Raw genomic sequence first — 27,041 nt, forward strand, 5'->3', positions numbered from 1 at the left:
TTAGATATAAACATACACATGTGCACGCACACACATACACACTCATTCCTTTATTACCTATATTAACATATTCCCTCCAGTTTTAGCACATAACACATTCTTTAAAGTTTGTTTAGGATGTTTCTTTATCATGTCTTTTTATCATTTTTTTCTTAATGTGGCTCAGTCTTTAATCTTTTGTTGGTGTCTGAGTTTTGTGCCTATCTTGTCAAGAATATATAAATCTGGTGTTTTCTTCTAATTTCTTAATAGTTTTTTGTTACCATTTATTCATCTAGCATTTAAATTTGTATCTTTTTTAAGACACAAATTAACCTTTTATTTTGTCAGGCTTTTCTGTGTTGGTTTAAAATAACTTCTTTATCATATACTAATCTTTCACATGTACATTGATCTATTTTGTTTTCTTGAAACTATTTTGTGATCCATTTTTATGTTACCTGGCTAGTGCCATACTTTTAATTACTATAGCTTCCTAATTTCTTTTGATGTCTTTCAGGAAAATGCCACTGCATTGCCCTTTTTGTATGTTAGCTCACTGTTAGAATTTGTTTTACCTGACCCACTCAAAATTTGTTAGAGCTTTGGGATTGTATTAAAGTTGTAGGTTAATCTAGTCAGGGTACTTTTATACTGTTAAAAACCCCTGTTGATTATAAGATACTTATTTTGAAAATGTGTATCTAAAAGTTTTATCCCATCGGGATGTCAAATCCAGTGATTAAAATTGCTTACAAAAATCTCTTTGAAATGAGTTAGGTAGTTTAAAAATACATGTGTTTTTTTTGTTTGTTTTTTAGTTATTTTTTAGTTAGCTGGAGACGTAGCAGGAGAGACTTTTGAAAGTTTTAAAATATATGTCTACTTCTCATTCCGTTACAAGGCAGTTGGGTCCCTTCTTGGAGTTATTTTTCCAGAAAATTATTCCTTAAATTGAGATAAAATTAGTTTCTGTCTTCTGCCCTAAATGTATCTATTCAACATTTCAAGTTTAACAAATATTTAAGTGTCTGCATTGACACTCTATATGTTTGCAGTGTGTATGTTTGCATTATAATTCTGTATAAGATAAAATTCTTTTTTTTTATTTAAAAAAAAATTTTTTTTTTCAACGTTTTTTTATTTATTTTTGGGACAGAGAGAGACAGAGCATGAACAGGGGAGGGGCAGAGAGAGAGGGAGACACAGAATCGGAAACAGGCTCCAGGCTCTGAGCCATCAGCCCAGAGCCTGATGCGGGGCTCGAACCCACGGACCGCGAGATCGTGACCTGGCTGAAGTCGGACGCTTAACCGACTGCGCCACCCAGGCGCCCCTGTATAAGATAAAATTCTATAAACATACATATATTCCCTTTTTGTTTCCTTACTCTTTTTTAATAATTAGTTATTGTATACTTGCGTTATTCCTTCTGCTTTTTGCTCCCTGCTTATATGAGAAGCAGTTGAATATAATTTTGAATTTAGCATAATCTTCTGGAATTTAGAAATAATGTTTTAATTTTTAAAAATTTTTTGAAATTGAGGTATAATTGACATAATAGTTTTTGGCGTACAACTTAAGGATTTGATATCTGTATATATTGCAGGGTGTAGAAATAATATTTTAAAAGTGATTTTATCTTGGAAAGATAACTTAGAAGTAATTTAATTTTTCAGAACTTTCGAGCATGCTGTTTTAGCTGCAGGAACAGATTTCCGATCTGACAGACTATGGGAAATGTATATAAACTGGGAAAATGAACAGGGAAACCTGAGAGAAGTTACAGCTATATATGATCGCATTCTTGGTATTCCAACACAGCTGTACAGTCATCATTTTCAGAGGTGGGTGGAAAAGTCCGATCATTAAGATATATTATGATTAATCAGGTAATTCTTAATATTGAGGATTGTAATTCTCTTGAAATGTCATGTAAGATTCTTTTAGATACAAACAGGAATAAAGTTTCTTGCTTGATAATCACAATTTACACACTTTTGAATTTTGATATTTTTCCACATACCTTATGAAATGTTTAGGAATTTTAACCATTTTTTAAACAGAAGTTTCTCTATACCCCTTTTATAGATGAAGAATAATGGGACTCCTAAGATATTTCAGAGTGGTGAAGAATGAGAAAATAGAATCAAATTTTAATTATTTTTTGTGGTACTAAATTAACAGTGTACATGGCACATAAAGATGCTTATTTAGAACTTAATGATTTACTTAGGATGCCTTGGTTGGCTTAGTCAGTGGAGCATATGACTCGATCTCAGGGTTTTAAGTTTGAGCCCCACTTTGGGTGTAGAGATTACTTAAGAAAAAAAAGTTAAAAAAAGACAATGATGTACTAAAGGTACATTTTTGTGATTCATATAATACCTTATGTTCAAAACTGAAAGATCTATTATTTATGTAGTAAATCTAGATCTGTTTATATCAAAATCAAAATCAAAAATCAAAATCAAAATCAAAAATAATTTCATTTAAATTTTCCACTATGAATTTGTCCTGACTGGTATCATTTCATTTTTATGAGTACTGTTAAAACAACTAATTCTGTGTGATACGATTTCCACATTCTGTTTTCTGATGTACTCAAAGTGTCCCACTGATATGGACTTTCTGAACAAGAAAGTATGTGTTGTAAGTATATACTATGTTGATAAATACTTGCTTTTTTAGCTACCATATTTTCTATAGTTTGTTACAATTTTTATAAGTAGTATTGTGTTAAAGCCTGTAAGTTAGGTACTTTTTGAAGGATTTTCTAAATTTTTCTTTACTGAAAATAGAAGACTTAATGAAGCATCTGAAAAGTACCATGGATCAGTTTGCTAAAGACAGAAGTTATGCTGATCCAGTTTAGGAATAGGAATGATGTAGATCTGAATATACTGTCTTTGTTTTTTTATGGAGTATAGGAGATGCACAGGTTTCTAGGCAGAAACTTGCTAAAAGACATTATTAACACAAGACTTCCCATATGCAAATGCTTGATGAATGTTTGAAAGAATGAGTGAACACAAAGTTTTTAAAAATCCTTATGAGAACAAGAGGGTGCCTTTTCACATGCCAATTTTTCTAGGATCTATAGTATAGATACAAAGTCTGTGACAGTAAGAACTTTATTGTTGGTAAGAAAGATAAATTAGGAAACACTTGTTATATACCATTTGCCATGTACGAGATGCTGTTCTGAATCCCATATAGTTAATTTAATCCTCACATGAAGCCATGTTGGAAGCTGTTTGGAACCTAGACAGTGTGGCTCCAAAGTTCTTGGTATAGTTTCCTCCGCATCTTTTTTTTTGTTATTAAATGAATATCCCACTAGATTTTTAAAAACGTATAGATGCTTATAATAGACATTAGTGGATTGCATTACAAATATTGCACAGAGCCCGACGCGGGGCTCGAACTCACGGACCGTGAGATCGTGACCTGGCTGAAGTCGGACGCTTAACCGACTGCACCACCCAGGCGCCCCAGTTATTTCATTTTAAGGTAATTTTGCAGAAAGAAAGAAAGAAAACTTTGCAAAATAGCATTGTGCCATTTTACAGATGAGAAAGCCAAGACATAAATAAGGGAAAACTTCCCATAAGTCAAATAACTAATAATGGACAGAACTAGGATTTGGATTTCTGCCTCTCCATGCTTTTTCCATTCCATTGCCAAGGCATGAAGAAAATTAAGTTGTCTGTAGACCATTTAATCAAGTGGTAGCTTTCACTATAGACAAGGAAAGGGTTTGGTTTTAAATCAGAATTTTTTGGAAGAGTAATGTGTAGTAGTAATTGAAAATGGGATCTAAAATTACACTTCGCATATAGAGCATTTATTTTCATTGGCTTCTTTTAGATTTAAAGAACATGTACAGAATAACTTGCCTAGAGATCTGTTAACTGGTGAACAGTTTATTCAGCTGCGAAGGGAATTAGCTTCTGTAAATGGACATAGTGGTGATGATGGTCCTCCTGGTGATGATCTACCATCGGGAATTGAAGACATAACAGATCCAGCCAAGGTAACTAAACTTAGGGAAAAAATCCTTTAATGCATGAGAAACTAGACTTTATATCCCTTTACTTCATGTGTTGTATCACTTGTAGCTCATATAAAATTAATTTCTGATTGAGGCAAGTGGGAATTCTTTAGCTATGGTGTAGTTTACAGATTTAACGTAGAGAATCTATTTTACTATGAGACACCTGGAAATAGCTTAGAAGGGGCATTTTGCCTGTGTTGTGACTTACTAGCCCCTTTTAAATACATACACATGAGAAAATGGGTTTTTTTAAGGAGATTTTTAACTAACTTTTAGTATTGTTAATTGTACTTTACACATAATTGATAACAGCTTAAAACTTATCACAATTATAAGATTAAAGTAGGTGTGAATAATACTTAAATGTAAGCAGTAATATTAAAAAATTTCATTATCTAACTTGTGTGATTTAAATTTTTTCTTTTTCTTCCCAAGCTAATTACAGAAATAGAAAACATGAGACATAGAATCATTGAAATTCATCAAGAAATGTTTAATTATAATGAGCATGAAGTTAGTAAAAGGTGGACATTTGAAGAAGGTGTAAGTGTTTTTGTTTTGTAATAGGCTTCAAAATATAAAAATAGGAATAATGTATTTTTCCGTTTTGAGTAATGTCTTTACTATTTTGTTTATTTAAGTAATAAGACATTTGTCCCACTTATCTCTACCATTATCAGTTTTCTGTTATTAATTTTAGAATCTTATAGAATGAATTCAGATTTATTTGATTTGCAAGATATGCTTACTCTGAACCATTTTATTATAGTTGTTTTTAGAATCAAGTTTGAGTTCATACTTTACGTATTACAGAATACACCCATTTTAGATGTGTAGTAAAATGAAGGTTTTCCCCCCACAGATTCTAATTATTTTTGTTTTTGAAATAGCTTTATTGAGATATAATTCACTTACCATATAGTTTACCCATTTAAAGTGTATAATTCAGTAGTTCTTAGTGTATTCACAGATACATACAGCAATCACCATAGTGCATTTTGGAACATTTTCATCACCTCACAAATTCCTTACCCTTGGGGCGCCTGGGTCACTGAGTTGCTTAAGCATCCGACCTTTTTTTTTTTTTTTTTTTTAATGATTTTATTTATTTTTGAGACAGAGAGAGACAGAGTGTGAATGGGGGAGGGTCAGAGAGAGAGGGAGACACAGAATCCGAAACAGGCTCCAGGCTCTGAGCTGTCTGTCAGCACAGAGCCCGATGTGGGGCTCGAACTCAGAGACTGTGAGATCATGACCTGAGCTGAAGTCGGACACTCAACCGACTGAACCACCCAGGCGCCCCTTTTTTTTTTTTTTTTTTTTTTGTTAAGACGTTTATTTATTATTGAGGGAGACAGAGACACACACAGAGCATGAGCAGAGGAGGGCAGAGAGAGGGGAAGACAGAATCCGAAGCAGGCTTCAGGCTCTGAGCTGTCAGCACAGAGCCTGACGCGGAGCTCGAACTCACAAACTGCGAGATCATGACCTGAGCCGAAGTTGGTCGCTCAACCAACTGAGCCATCCAGGTGCCCCAGCATCCAACTCTTGATTTTGGCTCAGGTCATGATCTCCTGGTTTGTGAGAGAGAGCACCACATCGGGCTCTCTGCTAACAGCATGGAGTCTGCTTGGGATTCTCTCTTCCTCTCTCTGCCCCTCTCCTGCTCGTGTGCACATGCACATTAAAAAAACAAAACAAACCTTGCTTTTTAGCTGTCACCCCTCTACTACCTCACCTGCCTGCTCTAGCCCTAAGGTACCACTAATCTCCTCGATGTTTCTATAGATTTCCCTATTCTGGCCTTTCATATGAGAGTGGAATCATACAGTATTTGGTTTTGTGTGACTGGCTAGTAAATTCAGTTTTGGCATGTATATGTACATTATGGTATGGCACACTACAGCAATTAGGACATAGAACTAGTCTGTCATCCCAGAAAGTTCCCTTGGCCCCATTTCATTCAGTAACCTGTATTCCACTCCTATCCCCAGTTACCTACTGATCTGCTTTCTGTTATGTAGCATAATTGTTCAATTTTAAATTACTCAATAAAGAAATAAATTTGCTGAAAATAAAAAAAATTATGTAGTGCCATTAAAATGACTAAATAGAGAATACATTCTGTTTCTTCAATTTTTAAAGCCTAAGAAATCTAAGGGGTTTTAGTTGTATTTTTTTATCATGAAATATGGTGATGAAAATTTTCTTGGTTCACCATCATTAATTATGTACATAGTTTAGATAGTTTGTATTGTTCCTATAGTCTAGTGTTTTCTGGTGTTGGTATTGGTTTACTTTCGTTGCAATGTCCTACTTTTTTTTCCTGTTATACTTTTGTTACAGATTAAAAGACCTTATTTTCATGTGAAACCATTGGAGAAGGCACAACTAAAAAACTGGAAAGAATACTTAGAATTTGAAATAGAAAACGGGACTCACGAACGAGTTGTGGTTCTCTTTGAAAGATGTGTCATATCATGTGCCCTCTATGAGGAGTTTTGGATTAAGGTAAGAAAATTATATGCTCTGAAACTTGAACATATTATAAACATTGATCTAGTGACTAACCTTTTTTGTACTTCTGTTGAATGTTGTTCATATAACTATATCTGTTGCATTAGGAGATGGTCTGCTTGCAACCAGATTTGACTGCTGCATATGCCAACCTCGTTGCCTCTCTTCGTCCTTCCTTACAGAAACTAGTCTAGTGGTTCAATAAAGGTGCTGAATGGGTTTAAAAATAGAATTTTATCGTTCTGTCACATATTTAATGGCTTGTTCAACTGTAAATTATTCAGTATTTCCTCTGTTTCTGTACGTAGTATGCCAAGTACATGGAAAACCATAGCATTGAAGGAGTGAGGCATGTCTTCAGCAGAGCTTGCACTATTCATCTCCCAAAGAAACCCATGGTGCATATGCTTTGGGCAGCTTTTGAGGAACAGCAGGGTAAGAATGAGGAAATTCAGTTGATATTTTTGGGATTTTAAGTTAACTTCAAGATAAAGTTCTAGGAATTGAGTCTTGAGGGATGGTATAGAGCAGAGGTCAGTCTTGTTTTTTGTTTTTGCTTTTCTTCCTTCAGGGGGTAAACTTTTTTTCTATTAAAGGCCAGATAGTGAATATTTTAGGCTTTGAAGGCCATATGGTCTCTTTCCTGACAACCCTGCCATTGTAGCCCACCCAAAAGCATCTGTAGACCATAGATAAACAAATGAGCACGGTTATTTTCAATGAAAAAAAACAACCAGGCAGAGGGCTAGATTTAGCCTGTGGACTGTTATTTGCCAATACCTGGCATAAAGGATATTTCAGAAGTTTAAATGAAAGCATAAACATTTAATTAACATTTCTAGGTAATATTAATGAAGCCAGGAATATCTTGAGAACATTTGAAGAATGTGTTCTAGGATTGGCAATGGTTCGATTGAGAAGAGTAAGTTTAGAACGACGGCATGGAAATATGGAAGAAGCTGAACATTTGCTTCAGGATGCCATTAAGAATGCTAAATCAAATAATGAATCATCGTTTTACGCTATCAAACTAGCCCGACATCTTTTCAAAATACAAAAAAACCTTCCGAAATCAAGAAAGGTGCTTTTGGAAGCAATCGAAAGAGACAAAGTATGTATTTGTATTTTAGAATATCTTCCATAAAAAAAATAAATAAATAAATGGTCGTTTTTGTTTTTTTTCTTTCCCATCTTGGCAACTATGATGAAAGATTTGGTCTGTATGTAATATATTTTATTACTAAATGAAGACAACAGTCCCTCTAAACTGATGTTGCCATCTTTAACAATTGTTTAAGTTATTATGTATTAAAAGGTTGAGAAAATTAAGATTATTGGGTTAAAAAGTGTTGCAGACATTGTGACACTTTGTATTTCCCTCACATTTAGAAATTTCACAACAAATTTACTGATAGTTTTAAGTAGAGGACCTGGGAGAGTACTTTATAAACAAAAACATGGCAGATGTCTACGTTTTAGCAACTGTAACAGTGAGATTCTTTTTTAAAGTATTTCATTTTACATATCGGTTGGCAAAAGGCAGTGTATAGGAAATTTCTTACTTTTTAGATTTTAAGCTAATGACATGTCTGTGGAACTGTGGAAACCATTTTTTAATGTTTTATATTTGTCATGGTAGGTCAAGCCACAGTAAACCTAAGATAAGATACAGGGTCTTAACTTATTGGCATTTAATAATTTTAATAGTTGGGGAGATACCAGGATGATGTCATTACTTATCAGTATGCTAATTAGTTTTTTCACCTGTTATGTGTATGCTGAAAATATTTAACTTGAGTTACATTTTAAGGACTTTCAATATTTTTCAAATTTAGACATAAAAATTAAGACATTTTAAATATCTGTGTTCTAATCAAAACATTTTAGAAATATTATTAATTGATACTGCTTTTTACACAGGAGAATACAAAGTTATACCTCAATTTACTTGAAATGGAATATAGTGGTGACCTCAAACAAAATGAAGAAAATATCCTAAATTGTTTTGACAAAGCTATACATGGTTCATTACCTATTAAAATGAGAATTACATTTTCTCAGAGAAAAGTGGAGTTTCTTGAAGATTTTGGTTCAGATGTTAATAAGTAAGATCTTAATTATATATTATTTGAATAATAAATGAGCATTAATAATTTTGTATGAGTTTAATGATAAGTAGAAGTTAACATATTTCTTTTTCCTCATATATATGGGGGTAAATTCAGTTTTGCAAATGTGTATGTGTAACAGGATATATGGTTTGTCTTTCCTTCAAATTGTTTTCAAAATTTTGGCATTGTAATGTAAACATTGAGAAGGAAAGAAACAGCAAATCCTTTGAAAAAGTAAATGGGTCAAGGATTGAACCTTGAAACACAGAAACAGTATATACACCACAAAAGGTGGATGTGGTTAATCTAGAATAGGGATGCCATTTTATCTCTGATTGGAGGAAACAGTATGGTTGCACAGATGATGCCTAGTGGCCTCATTTCATGCATTGTAAAAAGCTGAAAGTTGAGGGTGGTGGAAGGGTTTACTCTAGGGGATTTGGGAAAAGGACAAGTTTGAAACTTATATTTACAAAATAGAAGAGCAGAAGTATTGATTAGAGCATTGCTGCTGTTCCATTCTTAACTGATTGTAGTAGGAAACTATCACAGTTCTTATAAGGCATGTCCCTTCTCTAATTACCCTAATTTAGGGTGATTTCTATTGAAACAGCTGTTGATAAAATGAGGATTATTTGTTTATGTATGTGTGTATACATTTTTGATGGTTGAGTAAAATTAAAAAACATTTAACAGAAGTTAAATTTTAATACAGTTGTATATATGTGCTTTACATCATAGTAAATGTTTTCCATGAATTGTCTAATGTAAAATACCTAACAGTCTAATGAGGCTGTAGGTACTGTTCTTATTTTTTTGTTGCTACTGTTGTTCTTTTAATAGATGAAGAGAGGCTTAAAGAGATTAGGAAGTTTTTCCAAGGTCAGTTAGCTATTATTACATTGTGCAACTGGGATTAGAACTTGCTTCAAAGTCTATGCTGCTAACCACCTGTGCTGTATATTTAGTGTCTTCTGTTTGTTTTGCACTGAAGAAAGTGCACAAAAGAAATGGGATATGTAATTCTAGCTTCTAGTCTAGTTGGATGGTTTAATCAGAGGAAATAGGTAAGTATATGAGGTGGCACAGAACTGTTAAGAAGGCTGTGCTTTCTATGGATCAGAATGGATTTGTCATCCTTCATAGAGGAGATGGGGCTTCATTTGGGTACTATGGGATTCTGGTAAGGAAAGAATAAAATTGTGGAAGAAAGTTAAAGTTCATGTGAAAGTAACATCTGCTTGATGGGAGGATTTTTGAAGTAGAAGGTGTGATGTTGATTGTGCTGTGCTTGGTTCAGAGCACACGCAGTGCCATGATTGACAGTAGGAAGCTATTAAGAATTTTGACTGGGATTAAATGACATATTTGAAATTGGCAGTAATATGTGGACAAATCTGAGGCTTAACACAAAGATAACAGGTCCTTGCAAATAAAATTATAGAGGGTCTGGATATCAGGTCTAAGATTGTTGTAGTTGAAATTTAAAAAGGGTTTGACTGAAAAATAGATGAACTTAGAAATTAGAAACTTAGGAATTTAGGTAGTATGTATTGGTAAGAACTGATTTTTTATTTCTTTATAATTTTAGTTAGCCAACATACAGTGCAGTATTGGTTTCAGGAGTTGAATTCAGTGATTTATCACTTACATACAACACCCAGTGGCCACCACAAGTGCCCCCCCTTAGTACTCATGAATTGATGTTTAATTCAGCTAAATATATGCTTAAATCCTAGCTGTGTCACTTACTATTTGTGTATTCCTCACTTTTCAGATTTTCTCATGTATAGATTGAGTCTCTTACCACCTAATCCATAAGTGGATTCCTTAAGCCTTAAGGAAATTAGTCCATTTAAAGTGCTTGGTGTTGAGGAACAACCAGAGCACTAGGATTAACAATTTCATAGCCTCTTGAACATTTTGGGGCCAGAGTTATTTGTTGTTATCACTGGATGTGTATATATGCAGATTGCTCAGGGATGTTGTATATGCATGTAAATTATCAAGGTCATTTCTACAGAAATGTTAACTATCTGTGTTAGGGTTAATGATTACTTTAAAAAATAAGGCCATCTTTGTTTTTAAAAAAATATTTCAGAAAATGTAAAAGGAAAACAGAATCTTTAGGATTTTTCTGTCAGTTTGGCTTCAAGTGACATTGTTTTTGAAGTTTTGAGTTCCAGGTGAGACTTAATACGCGTATTATGTCGGAATTTTTTTATTAAAAAAATCTTCATCAGTGATAAAAATTATATTGTACTTTTATATTAGTTCTAATTCAGTTTATCACATGGTCAAAGTTTAAATACACTTGATCCTAATTGGTGTCAAGTGTCTTTAATAAGCATGGTTAGATTTCAAAAATGTAGAAATTACAGAATGTTCAGGACTTCTTTGCACTGGACAAAAACACATCCTCAAGGCCACTGTCTCTGTTGTACAATAACTTTTTAGGCAGGCTCTCCCCGTGTGTTAGAAATGATAATAAAAGGTAGCTCTTGACCAATATCCCATCAGCTCAGTCAACTGTAGTAGTGAGAACAGGCACTTTTCTAGTAGCTCAAAAATCCTGGGAGTTATTAAACGTCTTGGTTTGGGTCAAATGTTCACTCTAAACCAATTATTGGTCAGGGGTATATAGTGCTGTGGTTGGCCAGTTCTGAATCCCTGAAGCCCCATTTGAATCACATGGACTGAGAAGGAAAGTGTAGAGCAGTGGTTTCCCAAGAGGAAATAAATTGGAAAAGGTGGCTGGGAGGAGGTTTGCTTGCAGGTTCATTAAAAAAAAAAAAAAATTATGTTCATTGCAACATATTTTTGTTACCAAGTGAAAGTAAGTCCAAACTTTAAAACTTTAACAGTTTGGCTTTTGTATATTCCATAGGATGTTATTTTTCCTTCCCTCTCAGGCTTCTGAATGCTTATGATGAACATCAAACACTCCTAAAAGAACAGGATTCTTTAAAAAGGAAAGCAGAAAATGGGTATGTAACTTCTTGCTCAGAATGATTCGTGATGCTTAAAAAAAAAGACATTTCATTGCTAAAATGCCTTTAAAGATAAATATTAAAAAAAATTTTTTTAATGTTTATTGTTTAGGGGGCGGGTGGGGGGGGGGAGAGCTTGCGTGAGTAGGAGAGGGGCAGAGAGAGAGGGAGGGAAACAGAATCTGAAGCAGGCTCCAGGCTCTGCTCTGTTAGCACAGAGCTGAACCCAGGGTTCAAATACACAAACTGAACTGTAAATCATGACCTGAGTTGAAGTCGGACGCTCAGCGCCCCTAAAGATACGTACTTTTAAATGTTGCCTTCAAGTTGTGGCAATTTACTTTACATTCAAGATTTGAAAAAAACTGTACAAAACTTGAGTAGTTGAGAACTTTACTAAAACAGATGTACACAGGTACAAATGTAAACATGCATACATTTGTTTTAAAAGTACTTACTGTGGGAATTTAAAGTTTTTTCCCTTGTATTTAGGTCAGAAGAACCAGAGGAAAAGAAAGCTCACACCGAAGACACAACTTCATCATCTACACAGATGATTGATGGTGATTTACAGGCAAATCAAGCGGCATATAATTATAGTGCCTGGTATCAAGTGAGTTCACGTAATTGAATTTTTTGCTTGTAGATGTTATTCGAAAATGAAAATAAAAATAATTTAATAATTTTTTATTTAATAATTAGAATAATTTAATAATAAAATTAAAAATAAATTAGGATAGTCTTTTTTTTTTTTTTTTTTTTTATAACAACTACTTCTATTCCAGACTGTATAATAAATTGTCTTTTGTGGTTAAGTCTTGGAATTTTAGCACTGAACACATGCCTGGTTTCTTAAATGTATATGCTTTAATTATACTTTCATAAATGGAACCGAGCCAGTTTTAGCATGCTAACATGTGCTTTTTCCTTTCAGTACAATTATCAGAATCCGTGGAATTATGGACAGTATTACCCTCCCCCTCCAACCTGATGGGAAAATATATCAGATGGAATGTATTAAAAGTATGAAATTATTTTTTTTTAATGAGGGATGTAAACATAGCATAAGCTTGTTGTATTTGATAACTTGTCTTCCTGTTTTCTGTGTAACATGATTTGTTTAGTAATAGGGGAAAATGTCACTTAGTAGCTTACCACAGATACTATTTCCTACCATTTATAAAATTTACTTTTTATTGGAGAACTATTTTTTTGATTTTTTGCATTAAGTGGTCTAGAATTCTTTTGCAATGGATTTGCAACAGAAATCCTTTGTAGCCTTAAGGGGTAGGAAAAAACTGACTGGAAATCATGTCAGTGTAGTTCAAGATACTGAAAATATATAAGGGCTGGTTATTAAGGATTTACCTCCTCTGTAAAAAAAAAAAAATGGATTTTTAACCTTTAATGACAAGGTTTTGTCTGTTTCAATTATCCTTGTGAATTTGGATTTAACTGCAGAAAAGATACACTATTAAATACTATGTCTTGGGATAGAGATTATAAATGAAAAAATGGAGTGTTTGCATCCCTTTTAAAAAATGAAAATCATATCAAAAGTATGTTGTTTCAGGAGACTTTGTATTTAGAATATTCATGTAAAACTTGTGAGCAAGCTTTCATTTTGATCAAACTGATCATCTTCATTTTTGTAATAAAACTTAAGACTCCTTAACTAATTGTTATGAATTTATTTGGGGGCAGGTTCACCTAACAATATTAACTTTATCATTATTAGTGGACCATTGGTTTTCAAGTATACTTTTCTTGAATTTAGCTAAAATCACACCATTTATAGCTTTTTGCTCCGTTTCTCTGCTTGTCTTCTCACTATACAGGAATATTTATTTAAAGAGGAGTGTGCCTCTGGAAAATCTGTCTGGACAGTTTTACTATAACTCCCTGTTTTGATTAAATGTTAGTCCTGGTTAACCTAATCAGAACAATTATCTATTAACAGCAAATAAATCAAGACACTGAATACATTTTATTGAGCCTTTCAGTTTACAACATGAGGTAAAAGGAAAGTCAGTTCTCTTTAACCAATATTTTACACAGCTGTAGTAAAATATTTCAAACTTTAGGGAATTATAATGGATTACATATATTAAAAGTTGCGGATTGGGTAAACAGTATCTGCATTCTTGAATTTTCCAGTTGACTCTTCCGTTACAATAGTAACCAGCTCTAATTAGTTACATAAATTTCTTCAAGGCCATGTTTTATTGTTGCTGATGTCTTTACATCTGAAGCATTGCTATTTCAGTCAATATCCACTAATTCCACTTCAAAAATGAGTTTTGCATTTGGTGGAATTCTGTTGCAGAAGTCAAGGTAAACTTGATAAAAATTGCTTCTTCCTTCACTCCCAATATCCTCAGTCTAAAATTAGCATTATATCTAATGGATATTTGGTATTAACCTCAAAGAGAAGGGCTTTATGAATGACTGAGAGGCTAACACATACTAGCCTAGTGGTTCCCCAAAGTATCTTTGTGAATGGTGATCATAACCTACTAGTATAGGCTGACAAGACAAGTTGAGTTTGGACTAGGATCTTCCTTACCTGGATGCCTCACCAGTACTCCCAAATTAGCCACCCCCTAATGAAGATGGTTACTCAGTGCTTTAAAAAAAACAAAACAAAAACAAGGACGTGATTTCAATCTAGCTGGGTGTATAGGTTATGTTAAATCAAATTTCGTATGAGGTAGTGCCTTATATTTGCTGTGATTTTTAAGATGCCAAGTTCAGAAAAGTGTTATTTTTATCTGATTGGTTTTGAGATGCTTCCCATGAGAGACAGGCAGCTGTCGTTGGGCCATCTAATTTTGATAGGCTTAGAAGAGGGCTATATTCCTAAATAATTTTAACTGATACAAATGGAGAGAACTTCCAAGTTTTTTAAAAGTTACTTTAACTAATCCAACTAGTACAATGGGAATGGAACCAACAAAAGAAAAAACAACTTCTCAGTTATTGGATTGTTCTGATCATAATGGTCAGGAGCCATGTTTATTTTTTTGTTTTTTTTTTTTAAATTTTCACAAACTGGGCCTATCAGAAAAGTACTGTCATTAGTAGTAATCACAGATGCTTACACTATGGTGGACCCATGGTCCCCTTAAATTTCACAACCAGTAATCCCCAACATATGTTCCATTTCTAAGCTTTGAGTAGCCATTTAAATGCCTGAAATTATACTGCAGCATAAAATTACCATGAGCCATACTTATATCCTATAATTTGCTATAGTTGTTTGTACTGGACATCTTAACTCCTTTAAGTAAATCCTTCAAATAGTAACAACTGCTTTTCAAAGATGAAAATGTAAACCTCACAATTTAGCTCTTAAAAATCAAGAACTGATTTCAAGAGGACAAAAATGTAAATTCTATTCTAGCTCAGGTTTGGATACTTTGTACTACTAAGACATGTTAACTCCTGTCTCTATTGGAGGTGTCTACACAGAAGCATCTAAGTATTAGGAATACTGGTCTGGACATGATTCCTGATCTGGAAATTAACCTAGATAGCGTCTTTTGTACCTTCAGGTGGTCTTTATGTTTTTGTTTGTTTTTACTCACAAAGGAGAAAAGGATACTTGGCATCAGGCTGTCCTTTCTTTCCATAAGCCCATTCTGGTTCAATCTCTAGTCGAGCCTTTTCTCCTTTACTCATGGTCAAGAGTGCTTCATCCCACTAAAGGCAAGAACATGAAATAAATACTAATGATAATTTGCAAAAACTACATGTAAATCTAGAAAACAGTATATACCAAAAAGCATTCCACTACTGAATTTCATTATATTCTAAGGTAATGTCCTTGGGTGAATCTTGGTCCTTCATTTCCTCATTGCAAAAAAAAAAAAAAAAAAAAGATGTATTAATTTTAACTAAACTCTACCCCCAATGTGGGGGTAGAGATCTTCATAACTCCAAGATAAAGAGTTGCATGCTTTACCAGCCAAGGCAACAGGCACCTTGGGTCTTAAAGTCAGTTACCAAAAACAGTTAAATCAACAGGATGCAAAGATATGACTAATATCATATACTCTGTTGAAATGTCAGTCACATAAAGCTTAAGGGATAGAGATCTGTTAGATAATGGCAACTAAGAATATGGTTCACTAGAAGAAATACACAAGCAAATTAGTCACAGGAATAGAAAAATTGATCAGTTTGGTATATAGTTAGTATCAAGTAGGTACAATCAGGTAGCAGTTGAGGTTATTTTCAACTAAACCTTTAGTTTGAAGATGTTTTACATGCTATTTTAGGCTCGGGATACGATTGAGTTGTATTTTAGGACTTATCACAGTACAAAGAATAACATTGAGGATTCTCATAAATGCATGTGAATAGGTATGTCAGTTACAACGTTTGATGTTGTGAATAAAGACCATTTAATAATAAACGGGCCCTAGAATGACAGCTTCAGTGAAGCTGATAATCAGTGCTACTATCCATTACCTCCTTTTGTACACTGAAGTGGTCACTGCAGCTCAAGCCTATCTTCCCCTTTTCTCAAAGTCTCCTTCTGTTACCTCTCACAAGAAGGGGTGGGTAAAAAAGGCATCCTTAGGTTTGAAAGATTTTCTGGTGTTTGAACCTCGATTGTGCAAGGTGAAAAAACTCAGAACAAACTCTTTCTTCTATGAGTAATTCAGTGAAACAGGTATTTTACCTTTCTCTACCATGCATAAGTAGTACAACTATGTAACATTTTGCAAGAATCTTAAAAACAATTTTTTTTTTAATGTTGATTCATTTTTGAGAGCGCAAGCAGGGCAGGGGCAGAGAAAGGGAGACAGAATCCGAAGCAGGCTCCAGGCTCTCAGCTTTCAGGACAGAACCCGACGTGGGGTTCGAACTCACGAACCAAGAAATCATGACCTGAGCTGAAGCTGGATGCTTAACCAACTGAGCCACCCAGGCGCCCCTACAAGAATCTTAAAGATAAATTTAGAAAGCCAAACTTTCTGACAAAGAATTACTTTACGAAGAAAAAAATATTAAAAGGGGCAGGCATTTAATAACATGAGTCTCTACTATATATTATGTGCTGCAGTTAAGCTTATTTGTTTAGCAACCTTGAGGAAGGTTGTACTGTCCATAACTGAGACCCAGAAAAATTGTGCCAGATCAGTTAGCAATGATAGCACTTGATTTGTTAGACTCCAAAGATTTTTTTTATCATAGCCCCAATCCTAATTCTTTATGGCACCATACCACAAGTAGCATGTGCCAGAACATCTGTTGATTCATTGCCATTTTTTACTTACTCCTCTGATAACTTTGCCTATTCCAACCTTAAAACTTAAAGGCTTGGCGTTTTTCTTCTTCTTTGAACCTGTAAAACAAATTTTCCTTATAATGCATGATGAAATTAAGTTTCATTGGAAAAACAGTTGACTTAAGTCTTTAAATTGATTTTAGAACTTACTATGCATTTGAAAAGAAAATAAAAATTCAGAAAACTCAAGAAAATTCTATCTTTACATATAGTTATGGTCTAAAAGGTAGAGGAGAGGGACCTATATTTACACCACTAAAACAGCACACTATTCTCCCTTTTACATTGAAATATGAAAGCCTCACTTTGGGACATTAACCAAGTTTAGACTAAGCTTCCCTATATTTTGCTTCCCAATTACCAAGAGATATTTATTCACCCAGCCAATAGTGAATTGAAGACCTCTTCCAAGTAAATCACAGGTGCAAAGACTTCTGGAAAAATTGACAGCCAAGAGAAAGGTACAGCCAACTGCTCATGTACCACACAAATATTTTGCAATGCCTTATAGCTAAAAAGGTAAGATTACATTTAGACTTACTCGTTTGAATATTAGTATCAAAAACAGTCCCATCCTGTAGTGTTCCTGTATACCAGCAGTGAACAACATCTCCCTTTTTGGGAAAGTTGGTTTTATCTCCTTTTTTAAGAACAGATTTTACATATTTTGGTGGACCCTAAAAACAGAAATAACACAGAATTATTAACTCATATCCTTCTTTTTTAGAAGGATGACCAAGAGAATTCTAATACTGCCAACTGAGACCCAAGTCTGGTCACAGAGTTTCAAAGATTTGGCAACAAACTATTTTCCTTCTGGTTCACCTCTGAGTTAAAAAAAAACCCACCAACTCATTCCAAGTCTATGATGACAATGTTAGTAAATAGCCTCTCTCTAATTTCAAATAACTTCCAGCCTCTCTGGAAACCAATGTTTTTTTGACAAAATTCTATTAACAAATTACAAAATAAATCCTGTTATTTTCCAAGGTCAGAAATATCATTACTATTTAATTCCTATAAAATCATAAGGCATTAAATAAAACACTGTGACTTTTTTTAAAAAAGATTTGAGTTGTTACCAATAACGAACATTACTAAATATTTTATTATATCCAATTAGAATGAATACAGTAATGCTCTATTGGTTTCTGAACTTGAAAATAAATTCACACAATGAATAGAATTACCTATAGAAATTACCATAACATGGGGTACCTGGGTGGCTCAGTCAGTTGAGTGTCTGACTTCAACTCAGTTCATGAACTCACAGTTCATGAGTTTGAGCCCTGCATCAGGCTCACTGCCGTCTACAAAGAGCCTGCTTAGGATCCTCTGTCCCCTCTCCCCCTTCCCCTACTTGTGCTCTCTCAAAAATTAATAAAACATTAAAAAAAATTACAATAGGCCTATTATGCTAGAATAAAACAGGATCATCTGGGTCTTCTTTAAAAGTTAAAGGCTTAACCTAATCAGCAGTGATTCCAAACATGTGAGAAAAGCAAGTTTTTATTACTGATAAACTGAAATGTAAATGGATGGTAAGTATGGTCAGTAAAGGAGCAAGAATTATTTGTGCCGGGGCTTTGTTATTGTCTTATAATTACTAACGTCAAATACTTATGTGAACTAGAATAATGCAAAAAAACCATTAAATTGGTGATTATGGCTCAGACTTCATGGTGAAGGTGCCAGTCTGCTCATGGATGGCATCCCTTTCTGTGTTTCACAAAGTGTCTTTTACAGACCACTCATTGCTTAGTATTGTTACCACTGTTAGAAAAAAAGGGGTCTACCATAATTGTTTCGGAAACACTATGTTAAAGTTAAATATGCCTCTATTCTGCATGATTTCTCAGAACTGTCATCAGCTAACATGCACTGTGAATCTTCAAGGAGACAGAAAGCACAGGTTTTGATGATGCTAGAAAACAACCTGGACCTTCTGGAACCTATATAACACACTTTAAGAAATGCTGTTCTAGTTATTTGATCTGATTTTGCGTTTCACTGCAAGAACCTGATTGGGTTATGGTGAGAGGTCAGATCAGTCCCAAGCCTATACCTGAGTTATATGCTTGAATGGACCTGGCTGTAAGAAAATTTCTTAGCTTTGCAGCAATTTCTTTAGTTCAGAATTTTGAGAGTAAACATTACGATTTCAGTTAACTGGATAACATCATAGCCTCTAAACATGAAAGTATGTTACATAATTATTACTATTATCCTTTCAAGAAATATTTGAACATGTACTATGTGTTAGAAATTGGAGACACATAGGGTGCAGACAGGGTCCTGACCCTCACTCTAGAAGAGAATATAGTCATGTGTATAATTACGTGGGTTATGAGACCTAAAGAGGAAGCACAGGGTGCTAAGATGCGAAGTTTATAACAGAGAAGAGCATTTTCACAGCAGGGAACAGCATGAAAATAGTATAGTCTGCAAGGGAGTAATGAAGGAGACAATGGGATGAGATGAGGATGGAAAGATAGGTAGCATAAGTTAAGAAACTGTTTTGTTTTAAATCTTCAGGTCACTGAACAGCCAATTAAGAGTTTTAAACACAGAAGTTATAGAATCAGATTTTTTTTTTTTTTTTTTTTTTTTAATTTTAGAGAGAGAGAGAGAGAGAGCGCGCAAGCGAGAAGCGCAGAGGGCGACAGAGGATCCCAAGCAGGCTCCTTGCATAGGGCTCAATCCCATGAACCTGGGATCATGACCTGAGCCAAAATCAAGAGTCCAACACTCTACCAACTGAGATACCCAGGCACCCCAACAGATCACTGTGACCTAGTAAGGGATGGATATGAAATCAAAGTGGAAGTGGGGAGACCTGTTAGGAAGAGGTTAGTATAGTAGTCTGGATCTACACCAGATATAGTTTTGAGATACATGTACTGCAAAATCAACAGAATTTGGTGATGATTAGATGCAGAGGAACTGTACAGGATGAATCTCAATTTTTAGCTGAAGTATTTTTAGTCATTTCTGACTGCTGAGCCTGAATTCCTGCACCATCTTGTATTTTCTCCCATCCAATATTCATTCCTACTTGAAAACTTTAACATTAAACACATAAAAGAAAATATATTGACGAGGACTGATTTATTTAAAGTCCAGTAAGAGCTATTAGACACGGTTCTTTACATTAAAATAAATAAGGTAGAGACAAATAATACAGATACCATGTGCTACAGGAATTTATGCAGTTAAGTATAAAGTCTGGTATGGTGAAAACTTCAGAGGAAGTGATGAGCCCATGACCTGGTTCTTAAAAGTGACATTGAATTGATAAATAGGGAGTTAAAGAGAAAGACACATTAAATAAGAAATAAAAGTATGAGAGTGAGAAAGGGCAGTTTAATAGGCAATGAGCAGACATTTGTGGTTAAAGAAGAACGTTTCTACCGAAGTAGTAAATATGGAGCTGGGCAGACACCGGAAAACTTTGAATGCCAGTAATGCTGTCCAACAGAAATACAATGAGGACCACAAATATGATTTTACGTTGTCTGGCTGCCACATAAAACCAACACACTCAAAATAACATGTCAGTATTTAATCAATATAAAAGATAGATTATAAATTCTTTTGTAAAAAAAAAACATACCAAGCTTCTGAAACAGAGTGCGTATTTTACACTGAAAGCACATTTTAATTTGGAGTTGCCACAAAGTGCTCAGTAGCCACATAAGGCTAGGGACTGCTGTATCGGAACAGCACAGTTCTAAACAGTACAGAATTACTGAAGACTTTTGAGCAGGGTATGGTTTGCAAAATACTATTTTACTTAAGTAAAACTTACGCATTTTAGTAGAATAAATATTTTGGGGCTAAATGGAGGAAGAAAGAGAATGAAGGCAGATCAATGATTTTTCCAATACTTCAGGTCTGAGGACTTGGAATGCCTGAGAATCAAAAAGGAATGAAGATTTGAAAAAAAGATTTTGAAAGATTTAAAAGGTTTGAAAAGATGTTTGAGAGCATTAGTCCTGAGGGAGACATGAGAAGGAAAACATTAAAGATTCAGGAATCTTTAATTCTAAGGTAGGAAGAAGAAAATGGTTACAACTATGTTAACATTTTGGTAAAATAGGAGTATAAAATGATACAATGGTGAAGGAGTATGAGGACTGAGAGCTTGTGGGAGAAGTGTCCAGTAGTTTATGTGGGCAATGTGATGAGGAATGCAGCAAGAGATAATATAAAAGTTGCTGAGTAACAGTGAAATTAGAAATCATGCTTGGCTGATATGAAGCATGAATTTACGCCAAACCCAATAAACAGCTTATGATTATTTTTCTTCACAGTGTTCACTCTGCAGCTCCAAAGCACACAGAAAGTAGACAGCAGGAATCAGCCGAGTATTAGCTATGGAATCCAGGTGCTAGAAAGACAGTCAGAGTATATAACTGGGTTCAGGCCTGCCAGCTAAATAAAATGAAAAGAGGTCTTTAAAAAAGGGATATGGTTTAGGATCCTCACAAGATCTCTTTGAGAGTGTCTCCAGCCCTTACAACCTTTTATTTGTAACTCCCTTTTCCTTAAGCTCTTAATGATATACTATCTGCTGCCTTATCCCTCCTTTATTCTAATTTTCTGGAAGGCAAACTATTTTGCTAATTGCTTTTGTAATCCTTTTAGTAATTATTATACCTTTATTTACTTTAGTAGCTGCTCAGTGTTTGCCCAGTACAATAGTTGTCAAATCTTGGGGCACCTGGGTGGCTCAGTCGGTTGGGCGTCCGACTTCGGCTCAGGTCATGATCTCGCAGTCCTTGAGTTTGAGCCCCGCATCGGGCTCTGTGCTCAGAGCCTGGAGCCTGTTTCAGATTATGTGTCTCCCTCTCTCTCTGACCCTCCCCCGTTCATGCTCTGTCTCTCTCTGTCTCAAAAATAAATAAATGTAAAAAAAAAAATTAAAAAAAAAATATTTGTCAAATCATATTGGATGTGATAAACCTCAAAACTGCTTTAGTGTGAATACATATCCGTAAATATTAATTTGTGCTTTTCAATCAACAGGAAAATACCGTGTAAATTAACTAGCTTTAGTTGTATAAACTTCTGTAATTCTGTACCTGAACTTATACTCTGTCCACAAATATCCAAATGCAGTACACCTTCATCATTAGGTCACACCTCTTTATAAGACCTGAGGAATATTATTATTACTATTGGATTATTATCACTGATACTAAGTGCTAGGAATGAGTGAGCTTAGTTAGCAAGGTATTATCAGAAGTGTTAACGACTGTAATTATTCAGCTCTACTGTGGCTGTTCTAAGTGCTGTCCTTGGCTCTACTGAGGCTGTCCATTTGCAGAAATGGTTTAATATGGCTCTTCAAACATTTGTACCAAAATGTAAAAATCTATGTTGGGAAAGATGAGACAGATGACTCCATACCCTGCAGCCAAGCCTGGACTATATCTATTGCCAAGGATAGCGTGTACATTAGAAAAAGCTAAAAATAGTCACAGTGAAGTATCTTTCACTCAGTCCAACTTGGCTATACAATCAGGACCTTAAAATGGCTTTGGAAGCTCAGAAGTTCTGGTCAGACATAGAGATAAAGCTAGAGGTTTTACAGGAAAGCCTTATACTGTAAAGGACTGGTTCTTAGGTGTTTTTTTATGATTTAGTATACCTAAGAGGGAGAATACACTCCAAATCAGTGTTTGGTTCACTGAAAAGTGCCCATACTCCACCACTCCTTACTAGGAGAAATCAGTGCTGTACGCAAATACTTTTATCAAATTCACATTAGAAATAAAATAATATTCTACACAAACCTCATCCAGAGTCTCTTCAGACTTGGTTTCTTTGGGTTTATCTTCATTAAGCTTCACATTTTTCACCTGCTCAGACACTTTACTTATACTTTCAGTACCCTTGAAACGCTGTAAGGAAAATGTTCACCATATTCAGGACAGGTTAAAAGCTAGAAGGGACATCTAGATTTTCAACATTTCAATTGAATGAACATCTGTGCCATGAATATAGGCTACTTTATTCAAATGTAAATAAATGGAAACTGCCTAGGAAAAATCTTCATTTTAATCAACAAATATGACCCTCAAAGTATTTTACAAGATAAATTCTGAAATGAAATCTTTAGAAAAGGCAACTCAGGGGGCGCCTGGGCGGTGCAGTCGGTAAGCGTCCGACTTCAGCCAGGTCACGATCTGGCGGTCCGTGAGTTCGAGCCCCGCGTCGGGCTCTGGGCTGATGGCTCAGAGCCTGGAGCCTGTTTCCGATTCTGTGTCTCCCTCTCTCTCTGCCCCTCCCCCGTTCATGCTCTGTCTCTCTCTGTCCCAAAAATAAATAAACGTTGAAAAAAAAAAAAAAAAGAAAAGGCAACTCAGACTCATATATGAATACCATTCACAAAACTCCTTAATAATGACTCTTTGCTTTGTCATTTCAGAATGAACAAATACTGGAGAATTTAAAATTTGTTTTTCTAAAGGCTCAGCCTCAGTCTGAGATTTTAAATTCATTGGTTTAATCTGGAAATAGTTTGGATTTTAACTTTTCAGTGTGCTTAGTTGTCTTAATTTAAACTATAGGGAATTATTTTTAAGAATTTGGTTCCTTTTATGGGGCGCCTGGGTGGCGCAGTCGGTTAAGCGTCCGACTTCAGCCAGGTCACGATCTCGCGGTCCGTGAGTTCGAGCCCCGCGTCGGGCTCTGGGCTGATGGCTCGGAGCCTGGAGCCTGTTTCCGATTCTGTGTCTCCCTCTCTCTCTGCCCCTCCCCCGTTCATGCTCTGTCTCTCTCTGTCCCAAAAATAAATAAACGTTGAAAAAAAAAAAAAAAAAAAAAAGAATTTGGTTCCTTTTAAAATATCAAAACATCCTCCCATACTACAGATGAGCTTTGCTAGATTTGACAGCTAGTCCACTTATGACTAAAGAAAAACTGCAGGTGGAAAAACTTAAAAACATATTTTGGGAATAAGTTTAAACCTTCTTTTTGCAAATAAAATATTTAAAATAATATTTTGGTAATAAAATGTAACAATACTCACCTTACTTTCAAAAAGATGGTTATAGGCTGTAACCAAATGGTCCTTGTTAGCTGTCTTAGCCACATTTTTAATGTTTCCTAATAACTTATGTTCTGCAAGAAACTACAAAAAAAAAAAAAAAAAGCTGGTTAGAATAATCTCCCTCACGTAATAAGGGTCTAAATGTTAGAAAATTCCCTTTTATATTAGCAATTATGCCTTCAATAGAACTACTAATGACAGAAGAAATGAAATAAACATATTTATACCCTACTTCATAACAAAAAGATTTATGGAAGATTAAAAATATTACTTATAAAAATTGACAAGAGTGGAACTATAATATGTAGAAGATCACACTGTTGCATACTAACCCTTTTCCTTTCCATTATGGAATTCACAGAACATTTATACAGCAAGTACACTCTGGTGACTGGACAATGCTGCTACCGGTAGGCCATGGCCCTGGGAGCCTCAAACCATTGGGCATAGCTGTCTTGACAAATCTGTAACCCATTCTTAGCAGACCAGGAAGCATTATTAGCTAACGCTGGATATATGGTGGTTAAGTATATGGGCTGAGGAGTCAGATCATCTGGGTTAAAATCCTAGCTATCTGATCTTAGACGAGGGAGTAAGTTTTCCTAAAGACTCCGTTTCTGTATCAGAGTGGAAGATTGGTAACAGCATCTATGTCAGAAGGTTGTTCTAAGGACAAATGCAACAATCCACTTAATGCCTTTTATGTACAGCCTGTCACATGGTCAGAACTCAGTATTAGCTATTGGGACTAATAACATAATGTACTTAATAATTCAAAGTAATATAATTCCATTTATCTCAAATAAAAGACTAAATTGGCAGATGGACAACAAAATACTACTATTGAATATTGAGTCATCAAATTGTAACTTCATCTCAAAATCACGTCTTTGTTTTCCTTCTTTTATTCTGCTTCCTTTTCTGCCTTCTGGCCCTTGAATCATCATTTTTGTTACTTTCTCAAAGTTCTTCTGGCATCTTCTTTTGATAAGGCAGCTTTTCTAATACTATCACTATTGTATTTTTTTCTCCTCTGCTTTTTCCTCTTCCCCTCTTAGAGAAATGTTCTAAATGATAAAGATGGCTAGGGAAAGGCTATTTTGATTAAACGGAAGTAATAAGTTGCTTTAGCACTTTTGTGATTTCTTTAGCAAGATTCCAAAAAGAAATCCAAAATATATACATCTCCTTGATATCTTATGATCAATAGAACAGTGATTGTCAAATATAGGTTTAAGTATGTGAATGAATACTGGATAATATGCACTCAAAAGGTTAATGCATTAAAAAATACTCTGATAATTCCAGTCTCTTGAAATTGTCCCATGTGGGCCAGTTGAGGTTAGATTCCACATTGGGATGATTTGTTCTGTAACAATTTGATGAAGTACAGTACTGAGGCATTAAATGTTAACAAATGATATGCCTAGTTTATTCTATTGTTCCAATTGAAATATGAACTGACTTAAGAGAAAATAATTCCACTAGAATGGCATGGTCTTTCTTTTCATCCTGTATCCCCAAACACTAAGCGTAGTTCTTGCTATCGATGTATAAATATTTGCTGATGTCAGGATACTTATTATGGGTGTATGGAACCAGAAGCTAGAGAGTAACTATATCTCCTCCTCTTCAAGACACTTCAAAATGAAAATAAAGTACAATCCTCACAGAAGCCAAAAAAATTTTTTTTAAATCCAAGTTTAGAACTTAAATTAAAAATTGTAGAGAAATCATACTGCTGCTTCTATTTCCCGTAAGTGGGGGGGATGCAGCGAGCACAAATTATACAGTGGTTCAGCAGTTTAAGAGAGGCATGGTCTTAATTTCCAAAGGGAAAAGTCTGACAAAAAAAACAACAACCCAAAAAGCAAAAAAACAAACACTTATGACCACAGTCAGTTAAGATGGAGACTATATTGAAAAATGCAGCGCGTACAGTATAAAGAATGCCAAATACATTTTTTAAGTTTGTTTATAACAATGGGAGACACTACCCTAAATGCGCATGTAACTCCCCTAAGTATAAAGGGTGAAAAGGTCATGTGAAGAGTCGAAATTTTAAAAAGTTAACCCGCAATCTACAGATTTTTAAAAATTACACGCAGTAGCGTTCAGTATTTAGTAACTGATGAGAAAAGCAAATTGCACATACCGTTCCCACAAAAATATTCACAATCCTCATTTCCCTAATGGCCTACTCCCCTGTAAGGGTCTCATCCAGGTCCCCAGTCCTCAGGCACTAGTCCCAACCCCCAGTATCTCCTGTTTGTTTCTGCTTTCTTTTTTTCAGGGTTTCCACCCTCACTCAACGCGCCCAAGGAGGTTCTAATTATGCAATTGCTGCCTGCCTGCCCCAAGAAATAAAGCCATTCCCTCCGCCCAAACGAGGCAGCCCGGGAAGGCGGGAGCATGGCTCCGCGGCGCACGCGAGGCCTCTCCGGCCTTCCAGGCCACAGGCCGCGGGAGGACGAGGGCGGGGGCACGGAGGAATACGGAATGTACGGGCATCTCCGGGGGGGTGAGGCGTCCCTCAGCAGCACCAGCCCGGCCGCCCCGCCGCCTCTGGTACCGAATCTGAACCGTGGTCCTGTAGAAACTTGATAATGTCCTTCTTGGGGAGCTGCTCGCTGCGCAGCTGCTCCACGGTCCAGGCCCGCTGTGGAACAGCCGCCGCCATCTTCCCCCGCTGCCTCTGCTTTACTGAGCCAGCCCGCCTCGGTTCAGCATCGCCCCGCCCCTGGGGCGTGGCGTGGACTCCGCCTAGAGCTCGGGGAGGCGGGGTCACGGCGCTACCCGTCGGGATTGGGGCCGGTCCTTGAGTGATGTCAAGACTGTGCTTTGAGGGCTTCTTTGTTGAGTCCGGGAATAAACCAGTTGATGGGGTCCTTGTGGCGGACTATGCGGATGACCTAAAACTGTCATCTGCTCTTAATTGGAACCATTGTGAGGTGACCAAAGTTGGTAGTGATTTTTATTTACTAGCCATTACCCCCATTTGTGTATTACCGACGGGCTTCTATGCCTTTAAGGC

General features: G+C 35.5%; 2 protein-coding genes and 1 non-coding gene across 8 annotated transcripts in view; 2 read left to right on the top strand and 1 right to left on the bottom strand.

Moving 5' to 3' along the window:
* The window catches only part of PRPF39 (pre-mRNA processing factor 39), a 36,728-nt gene extending 23,399 nt beyond the window's left edge, over positions 1 to 13,329 (top strand). For all 5 annotated transcript variants that reach the window (XM_045450881.1, XM_045450882.1, XM_045450883.1 and 2 more), the window contains 10 exons: positions 1,659 to 1,826; positions 3,850 to 4,015; positions 4,472 to 4,579; positions 6,383 to 6,547; positions 6,862 to 6,988; positions 7,396 to 7,664; positions 8,474 to 8,658; positions 11,577 to 11,651; positions 12,147 to 12,267; positions 12,589 to 13,329. In XM_045450881.1, coding sequence (XP_045306837.1) covers positions 1,659 to 1,826; positions 3,850 to 4,015; positions 4,472 to 4,579; positions 6,383 to 6,547; positions 6,862 to 6,988; positions 7,396 to 7,664; positions 8,474 to 8,658; positions 11,577 to 11,651; positions 12,147 to 12,267; positions 12,589 to 12,645 — 1,441 coding nt within the window. In that variant the 3' untranslated portion in view covers positions 12,646 to 13,329. The remainder of the gene's footprint in view (positions 1 to 1,658; positions 1,827 to 3,849; positions 4,016 to 4,471; positions 4,580 to 6,382; positions 6,548 to 6,861; positions 6,989 to 7,395; positions 7,665 to 8,473; positions 8,659 to 11,576; positions 11,652 to 12,146; positions 12,268 to 12,588) is intronic.
* LOC123584730 lies at positions 7,747 to 7,832 on the top strand. The gene has a single exon (XR_006705676.1). It is a non-coding gene; the product is annotated as a small nucleolar RNA SNORD127 (small nucleolar RNA).
* A 293-nt stretch (positions 13,330 to 13,622) lies between the features above and the next one.
* FKBP3 (FKBP prolyl isomerase 3) lies at positions 13,623 to 26,743 on the bottom strand. Of its 2 annotated transcripts, none has more exons than XM_045450886.1 (7): positions 26,580 to 26,743; positions 23,987 to 24,088; positions 22,749 to 22,856; positions 17,492 to 17,627; positions 16,940 to 17,007; positions 15,259 to 15,356; positions 13,623 to 13,971 (listed from the first exon to the last, which is right to left on the bottom strand). In XM_045450886.1, the coding sequence occupies exons 1-7, from the start codon at positions 26,685 to 26,687 to the stop codon at positions 13,917 to 13,919; spliced, it is 675 nt and encodes a 224-aa protein (XP_045306842.1). In that variant the 5' UTR covers positions 26,688 to 26,743; the 3' UTR covers positions 13,623 to 13,916. The 2 variants fall into 2 exon arrangements, with proteins under 2 accessions (XP_045306842.1, XP_045306843.1); XM_045450887.1 differs by lacking the exon at positions 26,580 to 26,743 and adding an exon at positions 26,163 to 26,386.
* Between the last annotated feature and the right edge of the window lie 298 nt (positions 26,744 to 27,041).

The sequence above is a fragment of the Leopardus geoffroyi genome, chromosome B3 (assembly GCF_018350155.1).
Source record: "Leopardus geoffroyi isolate Oge1 chromosome B3, O.geoffroyi_Oge1_pat1.0, whole genome shotgun sequence".
Lineage (NCBI taxonomy): Eukaryota > Metazoa > Chordata > Mammalia > Carnivora > Felidae > Leopardus > Leopardus geoffroyi.